The 12,381-nt window shown below is 36.8% G+C and overlaps 1 protein-coding gene across 3 annotated transcripts in view; it reads right to left on the reverse strand.

The window, feature by feature from the left end:
* Cep126 (centrosomal protein 126) overlaps positions 1–12,381 on the reverse strand; it is a 58,044-nt gene that overhangs the window by 15,291 nt on the left and 30,372 nt on the right. For all 3 annotated transcript variants that reach the window (XM_057767976.1, XM_057767978.1, XM_057767977.1), the window contains 2 exons: positions 9,547–9,659; positions 6,577–6,646 (listed from right to left, as the gene is read on the reverse strand). In XM_057767976.1, coding sequence (XP_057623959.1) covers positions 6,577–6,646; positions 9,547–9,659 — 183 coding nt within the window. The remainder of the gene's footprint in view (positions 1–6,576; positions 6,647–9,546; positions 9,660–12,381) is intronic.

The following is a 12,381-nucleotide window of genomic DNA, read 5'->3' on the forward strand; positions in this document are numbered from 1 at the left end:
AAATAACATTCGTGTCCTATATGACCACCATGGATTAAAACTGAATGTTAAGAACATAAACAACAAGCTTACAACTCATGGAAACTCAACAACTCACTACTAAATGAAAAAAATGAGTCGACAGAAATCAAGAAAAAAATAAAAAATTTTCTAGAATCAAATGAACATGAATACACAATATACCCAAACTTACTGGACATAATGGAAAGCTCATAGCACTAAATAAAAACTTGGAGAAATCTAATACGAATAACTTAAGGGCATACTTGAAATTCCTAGAACAAATAGAAGACATTACACCCAAAAGGAGTAGATGGCAAGAAATAATCAAACTCAGGGTTGAAATCAATAAAATAGAAAACCAAAACCAAAACTAATGCAAAGTATCAATGAAACAAAGAGTTGGTTCTTTGAGAAAAATCAATAAGATTGACAAATCCTTATCCAAATTATTAGCTAAGAGGTGAAGAGAGAATATAGAAATTAACAAAATTAGAAATGAAAAGGGGACAGATTCAACACAATGCTCATCAAAATCCCAGCAAAATTTTTCAAAGACCTCGAAAGAATGGTACTCAACTTCATATGGAAAAGCAAAAAATCCCAGGATAGCCAAAACAATCCTGTACAATAATAGAACTTCTGGAGGCATCACAATCCCTGACTTCAAACTCTACTATAGAGCTACAGCACTGAAAACATTCTGGTATTGGCATAAGAACAGACAGGAGGACCAATGGAACCAAATAGAAGACCCGGATATCAATCCACACATCTTCGAACACCAGATTTTTGATAAAGAAGCAAAAAATATCAAATGGAAAAACAAAGCATATTTAGCAAGTGGTGCTGGCATAACTGAATGAAAATAGATGTGTATCTAATCACCATGTACAAAACTCAAGTCCCAATGGATCAAAGACCTCAACATAAAGTCAGCCACACTGAACCTTATAGAAGACAAAGTGGGAAGTACACCTGAACACATTGGCACATGAGTCACTTCCTAAATATAACCCCAGCAGCACAGACACTGAGAGAAACAATTAATAAATGGGACCTACTGAAACTGAAAAGCTTCTGTAAACCAAAGGACACGGTCAACAAGATAAAACAACAGCCTACAGAATAGGAAAAGATCTTCACTAACCCCACATCAGACAGAGGTCTGATCTCCAAAATATACAAACTACTCAAGAAATTGGTCACTAAAAGAACACATAATCCATTAAAAAAAATGGAGTACAGACCTAAACAGAGAACTCTCAACAGAGGAATCTAAAATGGTTGAAAGGCACTTAAGGAAATGTTCAACATCCTTAGTCATCAGAGAAATGCAAATCAAAACAACTCTGAGATTCCATCTTATACATGTAAGAATGGCCAAGATCAAAAATACTGATGACAACTTATGCTGAAGAGGCTGTGGGGGAAAGGGAACACTTCTGCATTGCTGGTGGGAATGCAAGCTGGTACAACCCCTTTGGATGTCAGTGTGGTGATTTCTCAGAAAATTAGGAAACAACCTTCCTCAAGACCCTGTAATACCACCTTGGGGTATATATCCAAAGGACATGTGCTCAACTATGTTCATAGCAGATTTGTTTGTCATAGCCAGAACCTAGAAATAACCTAAATGCCCCTTTACTGAAGAATGGATAAGGAAAATGTGGTACATTTACACAATGGAGTATTACACAGCAGAAAAAAATAACGACAGCTTGAATTTTGCAGAAAAATGGATGGAGCTGTAAAACATCGTTTTGAGTGAGGTAACTCAGACACAGAAAGACAATTATCACATGGACTCACTCATAGGTAGTTTTTAAACATAAAGCAGAGAAAGCCAGCCTACAAACCACAATCCCAGAGAACTTAGACAACAATGAGGACACTAAGTGAGACTTACATAGATCTAATCTACATGGGAAGTAGAAAGTAGAAAAAGACAAGATCTCCTGAGTAAATTGGGAGCATGGAGACATTGGGGAAGGACTGAAGAGGGGAGGGGAGAGGCATGGAGGGGAGCAGAGAAAAATGTAGAGCTCAATAAGTATCAGTAAAAAAATTAAAATAAAAAATTGCAAAACCAAAAAAAAAAAAAAAGAAAGAAATGAAAAGGGGGACAACAGATACCAAATAAATCAAGAGAAGCAAAGGATATATTTTAAAAATCAGTACTCCATCAAATTGGAAAATCTAAAAGAAATGGGTGATTTTCTTGATGCATACCACTTACCAAAGTTAAATCAAGATCAGATGAGCAATTTAAACTGATATATATATAAACTGAAATAGAAGCAGTCATTAAAAGCCTCTCAACCAAAGAAAGCTAAGGGACAGCCATGGTTTTAATACAGCATTCTAACAGACTTTCTTAGAAAAACTAATGCTAACACTCCTCAAATTATTCTACAAAATGAAAGAAAAGGAACACTGCACAATTTGTTTAACTCTGATAGCCAAACTACATAAAGACCTATCAAAGAAAGAAAATTACAGACTAATTTCCCTTATGAACATAGATGTAAAAATTGTCAATAAAATCTATGCAAACAGAATCCAAGAACACATCAAAAAGATTATCCTCCATGAATAAGTAGGCTTCATCCCAGAGATTCAAGGATGGTTCAACATACATAAATCAATAAATGTAACCAACCATATAAACAAATTGAAAGACAAAAATCACATGATCATCTTATTAGGTGTAGAAAAGGCCTGTGGCAAAATCTGATACTCTTTTATAATAAAAGTCTTGGAGAGTTCAGGGATACAAGGGGGACATACCTCCATATAATAAAGACAGTCTACAGCCTCAACATCAACTTAAATGGAAACACAAAGCAATTCTACTAAAATCAGAAATAAGATAAGGACGACTGTCTACTCTTTCCATATCTTTTCAATATAACATTTGAAGTCTTAGCTAAAACATTATTATTAGATTATTATTATTAGACAAATGAAGATGGCCAATGGGATACAGATAGGAAGGAGAGAAGTCAAAGTATCTTGATTTGCAAATGATACAATAGTATAAATAAGTGACTCTAAAGATTCCTTTGGGAAATTCCAACAGCCAATAAACACTTCAGCACATAGCTGTATACAAAATTAACCCTCAAAACCCAGAAATCTTTGTATATACAATTGACAAATGGTCAGAGAGAGAAATCAGGTAAATGACACCTTTCAGAATAGAGTCAAATATTTTGGGGTAACTCTAACCAATCAAATGAAAGACTTGTATGATTAAAAACTTTAAGATATTTGAAGGAAAAATTGACAAAGCTATTAGAAGACGGAAAGCTCTCCCATGCTCATGGATTGGTAACATTAATATAGTAAAAATGGTATTCTATCAAAAGATTCAATTTAATCTCCATCATAAGTCCAACATAGTTCTTTGTAGGATGATTTTCAGCTTCACACAGAAGCACGAAAAAATCCAGGATAGTTAAAACAATCTTGAATAATAAAAGAACCGCTGGAGGGATCACTATCCTAGATTTTAAGCTGTACTACAGAGTTAAAGTAAGAAAAATCACATGATATTGGCACAAAAAGACACATTGATCAACGGAACCAAACTAAAGACCCAACACTTATAAATCCAACACTTACGGACACCTGATTTTTGATAAAGAAGAAGAAATATACAATGTAAAAAAGACAGCATCTCCAACAAATGGTGCTGGTCAAATTGAATGTCTGCATACAAAAGGATGCAAATTGATTCATATCTATCACCCTGCATAAAATTCAACTCTAATGGACCAAAGACCTCAACATAAAACAAAATACATTGTGCTTCATAGAAGAGAAAGACTTTATAAACAGAATACTGTTAGCACAGGCACTAAGATCGACAAAATTTAAACGGGAACTCATGAGACTGAGAAGCTTCTGATAAGGCAAAGGACAACATCATTTGGACAAAGCTGCAGCCTACAGAATGAAAAGAGATTTCCACCAAATACACACCTGATAAAGGGCTAATATCCAAAATACATAAAGAACTCAAAAAACTAGATATTGAGAAAACAAATAATGCATTGAAAAAATGGGGTACAGATTTAAACAAAATTCTCAAAAGAAGACTTACAGAGATGTCCAACATCCTTAGTCATTAGGTAAACACAAATCAAAACTACTTTAAGATTTAATCTTACACCTGTCAGAATGACTAAGCTCAATAATATAAGTGACAGCTTCAGGCTCGTGAGGATGTGGAATAAGGAGAACATTCATACATTTTTGGTTGGAGTGCAAAGTAGTAAAGCACTATGGAAATCAGTGTGGTGGTTCCTCAGGAAGCTGGCAATCTTTCTACTTCAAGATCCAGCTATACCACTCCTGGGCATATACCCAAAGGATGCTTTATCCTCCAACAGAGACACTTGGCTCAACTATGCTCATTTCTATTATATTCATAAGAGCCAGAATCTGGAAACAACTTAGATGTCCCTCAATAGATGAATGGATAAAGACAATGGATATACAATGGAACATTACTCACTTCCTAAAAAATTAAATAATGAAACTTGTAGGTAAATGGAGGAACTAGAAAAAAATCATCTTGAATGAAGTAACCCAGATTCAGAAAGAAAAAATAATATATTTCCTTATATGTGAATATTAAATGTTAAGTCAATAATAACCAAGATATAACCACATATGTTAGTCATTAAATAAGAGACTGATGGGGAGCAGGGGCAGATATATCTCCCTAAGAAAGGGAAATAGCTATGAACAAATGGGGGCTGACTGGAATGTGAGAATCAAGTGGAGACAGGGAGGGAATAGGGAGATGAGGGAAGGAATACTTAGACAGTTAAAATTAAGGAGCATTTGAGGGGTAGTAAGGAAATCTAGTACACTAGAAGCTTTCACACACACACACACACACACACACACACACACACACATGAGAAGGTGATCTAAATGACATCACCAAACAATGGGAAAAACAGAGCCCCAACTGGACAGCTTTTGTGACCAAATGAAGCTTCCATTATTGGTATTGGGTTTTATCTAATTGAGATGTTGTCCAAACAACCCAGGCCATTAGCAAGAGTATTGGTTACTCTCTACAAATTGATGCATGGCCTCATTGCTAAAGACAAAACCTACATGACTCACTGAACTGATGTGGAGAAGTCCAACTGGTACCTAGAGCCTACCTTCTCCCCTAGGAGTAGTGTCTTTGATACAGGAAGGTACTATGCAGACCACCAGAGCAGAAATGTAAATGCCAACCCAGCTTTGACCTACAATAGTGTCCTGCAAGCACGATATGTTAGTGCAATGTTGGCACAAAGCTCGTTGGAGTAACTAAGCAACATATGATTTGAGTTAAGCCTTACTCCCCACTGCTTGGGTGACAAAGAACCTGAGACTAGATTGCCTAGGGACCTACAGTAAAACCCAATACTACTGTTCTAAAACCAAACCAAACCGTAGCAATGGAATGACTTCTAATGACATTTTACAATAATCATAGACCAGGTCTTTCTCAGTTGTTATCAGAGAAGTTTCTTCCTGCAGCAGATGTAACAAATAGAGACCCATAGTCAGACATTATGCAGAGAGTGAGAGACCTTGGAACATTTAGCCTAAATGGGATGTCTCTATCAAATCTCTCTACTCAAGATCAGGGAACCCTGCAGAAGAGGAAGCAGTAAGAGTGAAAGAGCCAGAAGGAGATGGAGGACACCAAGAAACGAGGTCACCTAATCAACAAGACAGATACACATATGATCTCACAGGGACTGAGGCAGCATGCATAGGGCTTGCATGGGTCTCCACTAGACTGGATCCTAGAGATAAAGGAAGTAGACACAAGCCCCATCTCTAAACCAGGAGCCATCTCCAATTGATGCCACTTGCAAATGAAAATTTAGTTTCCTTTGGGGAAGCAAATTACTTCACCCAGAGACAGGGTTTCTCTGTGTAGCCCTGGCTGTCCTGGGACTCACTCTACACCAGGCTGGCTTCTAACTCAGGGATCCGCCTCCCTCTGCCTCCGAGGTTTGTGCCATGACTGTCTGGTGGAAACAAACTATTCTTAAGAGTATGCCAGCTGTAGATGGTCAATTGAAAGCTAACTCAATGGCATCTTTGGATAGTTCTTATCTTATAATATTGTGGCAAGACTTTTCCTATTTTTTAAAAAATTATCCCGATATATATATATATATATTCTTTCTTTTTAACCTACAGGTTTTTTGCATATATATTATGGCTTGTAGTGTTTTGGGATTTCTGATTTTGCAAATGAGGGTCTCTGTTTGCTATGCCTTCTCATGGGCTTTTTCCTTCTGTTTGTTTTGTCCCATTCCAATGTGTTAGCTTTTGTTTTATCTTATATTGTATTCTGTTATATTTTATTTTACTATTATCCCTTAGAATTTGTTCATTTTCTAATATGGGACAGAAAGGGAATGAATTCAGATGGGAGAGGAGATGGAGAAAAACTGGGAGGAGAGGGAGAGGAACTACAATCAGGATATGAGATAAAAATCTATACACAATAAAAGAAAATAAAAAGAAAATACATATAGCAAAACATACCTTCTTCAGTCTTGGGACCTCTTGTAGCTTGTATTGGCTCACTTGTACTTTGAACAGTTTGTCCAAAATGCTATGAAAATAGGTTAAATAAGAATAGAATTCCACATTTAAAATTCATGATATGGTCAAGGCTTTTAAGAATCTATAAATTGTTGCCTGCAGTTTTAGTTGTCACTCTTTGTATAACTTGCCTATCTCTTTTGTTTTGGAGCAGAAATCAAAAACTACTGAATTAAAGCCTTTCATGGTGAATAAATATTTAAAACTGTCTTATGTCTAATACATAGTTTCAGGTTGTGGTGTTCACTTGAGCAAAGTACGCTGGGTGGTAATCAGCTGTGATGGAGGAGGGTCATCTGTTTACATGTTACTCTCATTGGTTAATAAAGAAAACTGCTTGGCCTGATAGGGCAGAATTTAGATAGGTGGAGTAGACCAAACAGAATGCTGGGAAGAAGGGAAGTGAGGCAGTCGCCATAGTTCTCCTCTCCGAGATGGACACAGGTTAGAATCTTTCTGGTAAGCCACCACCTCATGGTGCTACATAGATTAATAGAAATGGGTTAATCAAGATGTGAGAGTTAGCCAGTAAGAGGCTAGAGCTAATGAGCCAAGCAGTGTTTAAAAGAATTCAGTTTCCGTGTAATTATTTCGGGGCATAAGCTTGCCAGGCAGCTGGGAGCCGGGCTGCAGGAACACATCCCGCAGCTCCATCTACACAGCTGGAATAAAGAACTGTTAAAAGTCCCATCCCACTTTACACTGGGATGGCTTTGTACGTGTGAGTCACTGCTAGACCGTTCTGAGTGCAGCTGATGTTGAGGACAGGAAGTATCTACAAGACTGCAAGCAGAAGCATTAGAGATCTGAACACATCCTCAAAAAGTGTGCCGTCCCGCACTACCTGACAGACACCCACCTGCTCTCCTGAATACAGCCTGTCAGACTGCCTGGCAGGGACTTATACGTGGCTCTGCCAAGCTGATCTAAGAGTAACCGACACAGGCCACTGCAACAGCCCCAACCCCAAGGCTGCCCGAGCTGTATTTTCCTCTTGACACACCTGGCACTGAAAATCTGCTGTAAAATGGTAATGGTTTCACTTTTATCTGTCTTACATTTTTTGCACAAAGAACTAGGCAAAAGATGCCATTTCAAAACATTTCCTAAGACATGGTGATAAGGACCACTACTGTAGCAACAGTATGCTTCACCAGCCTCTAGAATAAAAGAACAAAACCAAACAAAAATGATAACAATTCTCAACTCTAAAATTTGATTTTGATTGAGAACACTCATGTAGTCTAAGAGTGGCAAGACCTTGTGAGGTGTGAGGTGTCCCAGCAGATGTGTAAGTGACAGACATGTGAAAGAGGAGGGAAACTGGGAAACTGCGAAGACGGAGAAGACAGCAGGGGAAGGCACAAAAGGCAAGGAGCAACACAACAGCGCCCAAAGAGTAGAAACAACTGAGAGGGCACTGAGCTTGTAACTTGTACATGTTACTTCTAAGATTTCCTTTCTTTCTTCCTTCTTTCCTTTTTTTTTTTTTTTCTTGACAGGGTCTTACTATGTAGCTCTGGTTAGTCTGCAACTCTGAGATTCACTTAATTCTGTCTCCCAAGTGCTGGGATTAAAGGTGTGTGATACACCAGCCAATCTGATACAGTTTAAAACAAGTTTAATAAAAGATAATGTATTCCCTGCATAGATTTTGATATGAATGGCGGGAATAATATGCGATTTCAAAGAGGATCTGATTAATTGCTACTACATTTATAATCTGGAAGGTATTTACATTTATTATTTAGCTATAATCATATAGTGATAATGATACCATAACTTATACAAACATAAACTAAATGGTTCACTTTGCTGGTAAGATTAGGTCATGATTGTTATCTATATTAATAACCTTATGCACATGAAAATTAATACCTCTTGGGCTATAGGTGTGGCTCAGTGTTTGCCTTGCATGTAAGAAGCTCTGAGTTTGATCCCCAGAACCAGGAAGAAGTGTGTAAAATGCTCCCTATATGAATGGCAAGACCCTCAACTTCTTCAAAATGTACAGTTTTTACAGGGCACCCTAATCCAATTCTATAAAAAAAAAAATAAGAAGAGATACTTACAGTAGAAGCTCCAAGTAAAATGTTTTTAATTATTCATCTCATGTTTCCCAATATTCTAAAATCAATTCTTAAACAGACCTCTAAAATGTCATATTAGACTATACTTATTCAGTCCTCATATAATTTCTGCATCATTTAAAATTGTTACTACGCTTTGGATTATACTCAAGATCTCTGTACCAAAAGCCATAGTAGGTTTGTTGGACTGTTCCTAAAGACAAAACCATCATGTAATTCAGAGTCTCTTATAAAAGGTTCCTAGATGGAAAATGTCTTTTAAAAAGTACTGTATAACATACAATATCACCAACATCCATCCTTTCTTCCCTTCTCCCCTTCTTTCATCCTGCCCACTTATTGCATATTTAAATAACTTTGGGGAATTTTGTTGCAAATAACCTTTCTACAGAATTAGCTATAAATAATAAGTTAATAATAACTGTTTGTGTGAGTACCACTTTTGTGCCTGGTGCATTTATAGGCCAGAGGGTGGCTTTGGATTTTTTTCAGACTGGAGTTAGAGATGGTTGTGAGCCACCATGTGGGCACTGGGAACTAAACCTGGGTCCTCTCAAAGAGCAGTCAGCACTCTTAACATCTCTCTAGCCCCAGAAATAATTGCTTAAAGATAGTTAAAAGCCTTCACTGGCAACTGATCATATGGACTCATTTAAATATAGCAAATAAGTATAATAAGCTACTAGCATTGAGATTCCAAGACTGTGTAACGAATGGCTTTGGCTGTGTTCCCGTTGATTCTGAGGTACAGCTTACACCAAAAGCATCTGTCTTAAAGCAGTTTTCTACATTAAGAGAGTCTTGCTAAGACCATACTTACAATCATTTGCTCGGTGCACTTCATTCCTATAGATCCAGAGACTTTTCTCTTCTGCTCTAACAGCTTTCTCCACTTATTTTCAACAACTTGTTTTCTTCTTGTAACAGCAGAATCTTAACAAATGTCAATGTAAAAAATTATGAAAATTGAGTAGGTAATTATGTAACCCTCTAATTTTCAAATTACTGTCAGGCAGTGCAGAAAGTTCTATACATTTCATCCATTTGGCCAGCAGACTTCTATTAATTTTTTCCTCTAAGTTCTAAACATGGCCCATTTGCAAGGATTCATTCAACACAGTTCCTGCTATGGAAGAGGATATGGGGAATACCAAGAAGATACACGAGGCATTTTATACTGTTTGCAGGAAGAGCACTGAAAGATCCTAATTTAACATTATCAAAAAATTAGTGAAACTTTATACATGGCACCTGTTACATTTGCCAGAGGGGTCATATACTGTATAGTGAGTTCAATTATCCTGAAAGAAATCTGCAGGGCAAGAGGTTGGCCCCATCCTTCATTTTTCGCAGGGTCCTAGTGTGCCCAGGGAAGTAAATTTATGCATCTCAAGTAGTAGCTGAGCAAGTTCTCAGACAGGATTTAGCTGTGAGCTGTGGTGCTCCTCACAAGATTTTCCTATGCTTTCTGTATGGCTACTTAACTAAGACCTCATTCTAACAATGCCAATTCCCAAATATGATAAAAATAATTTAAGGACAGGTGAGGAAGAGCAAGGCAGAGCACACACCCCTCATTCTTGTATAGTCCCTCATCAGTCATCGCGTGTCTTGTCACAGTGTCCATTTCAGACTTAGTTTCGTAAACTTAGAAATTATAAAAAATTAAAAGAGTGAAACCTACCTTGAAGGTGTACTGTTTTTTGTTTTTTTGTTTTTTTACAAAATGTGAGGTAATGATATTATACTAAAGTCCTCATAATTGAAAAGATGGTTGAAAATTATGTAATGAAACGTAATAACAGAGCAAAAACATGTTATACAGGTCAAAATAAAATATTTACAATCATTTGAAATAGACTGTGATGTTAACAGATACATATATAATCTGTTGGTCTAGAATTGGTGGGTCATAGGATCTACATATGTTCAATTTTTGTAGATATGAGAATTTTTAGTTCATATGAAACTTTACTAACCCTTAGTAATGTGTCTAATTTTAGCTACTGTGATGTATGCAGTTGTATCTAAAAGTCTAAATGTACATTTGCATGATTATTGTCCATTTTATAGATTTTATATATGAAAAGCTTATTCTAGTATTTTGCTTTTTTTGTGTGTATGTGTGCATGTTTATGTATAGGAGGGTGTACATGTATGGTAGCATGCACACACATGTGTACAGGTCTGTGGAGGTCAGAGGACAACTTCATAAGGATTAAAAGCATATGACATCACACTCATTGCATTAAATATTTTTTATTAGATTTACTCATTTTATTTTCTAGTAAGTGTTTTGCCTATATGTGTACCGCCTGTGTCTTTGGAGGTCAGAAGAGGACACTTGGATCCCCTGAAATGTGAGTTTCAGGCGGATGTGAACCACTATGTGTGTGTGATGGGAATTGAATTCTGGTCCTTTATAAGAAAAGCCAGTGCTCTTAACTGCTGAGCCATCTCCTCAAGCTCTATTGCTATTAACATGGGGTTTCAGGCCCTCTGTTCGCAAGTCAAGCTCCTTACTGAATGTGCTATCTTCCTAGCACAGTGATGATCTTTCTGATGTAGTCTGCAGTTCAAGTAAAAACCACTATCAATACTGCTGTGACATTATTTTGTTCATTCAGTTTTTTTTGAGGGAGACAATCTAGATAATCATGGTAGCATTTGATTCAATCACCATGGACACTGGTGTTAGCCCTTTTTTGCAGTCTTTTAGTCTGTTCTTTATTACCTGTCCTACAAATGTTAGATTTGCCTAGCTGAGCCCATATTAATTTAAATCAATGCTTTGAAGCAGACTTCTTTAAACCTCTTTACCCAGTACTGCTTCTCTGGCTTAGCCCTCATGATAGAATTAGCCACATTTTTATATTCATTGTAGTCTTTTATACATTCTACCTATGAGTCTAGATTAGTCCAGAGGATTATAAATACATTTTCCCATTTAGAGGTGTGTCATTTTAACTTGTTAATTTTTTATATGAAAAACACTCCAATTTCATTGTATAAGTACTATTTTCTTAATAATTTATATATTTTACATAAAGCATAAGCAATCTGACTATTCTAAAACCATGTTACTTCCAGAGCTTTATTTTTCACATTTAAATCTCCAATTGACATGGAATTGGTGTTTACATATGAGTTAAGGAAAAGTCACTTTACTGATTATACATAGTTACCCAACTGAAGGATAAAATGAACTCCTTTTTTCCTGCCATGCATTGCCAGCTGTTAAAAATTAGGCAATTAATTATGTAGGCTTAGCACAGAGTCCAGACTGTGCTCATTGCTGCAGCTTTAGATAGACTATCTAGAAATGAAAGTTCCAAGACAGAGTTTCTCCCTGTAGTTTTGGAGCCTGTCCTGGAACTTGATCAGCAGACCAGACTGGCCTTGAACTCACAGAGATCTACCTGCCTCTGCCTCCCGAATGCTGGGATTAAAGGTATATGCCACCATCACCTGGCTTTAGAGACGAAAGTTTTAACTTTGTTCTTGAAATTGTCTCAACTATTCTTGGTCTATGCACTTAATAATGTAAATATTAGATAGAGTCTGGCAATTTTCACAGAGCCTGTCGGAACTTCATTGCCTCAACATGCACGTACCTTCTTCTCCACCCAGGTCTTCGTTCATTCACTACATCATG

Source organism: Chionomys nivalis, chromosome 4 (genome assembly GCF_950005125.1).
Source record: "Chionomys nivalis chromosome 4, mChiNiv1.1, whole genome shotgun sequence".
Lineage (NCBI taxonomy): Eukaryota > Metazoa > Chordata > Mammalia > Rodentia > Cricetidae > Chionomys > Chionomys nivalis.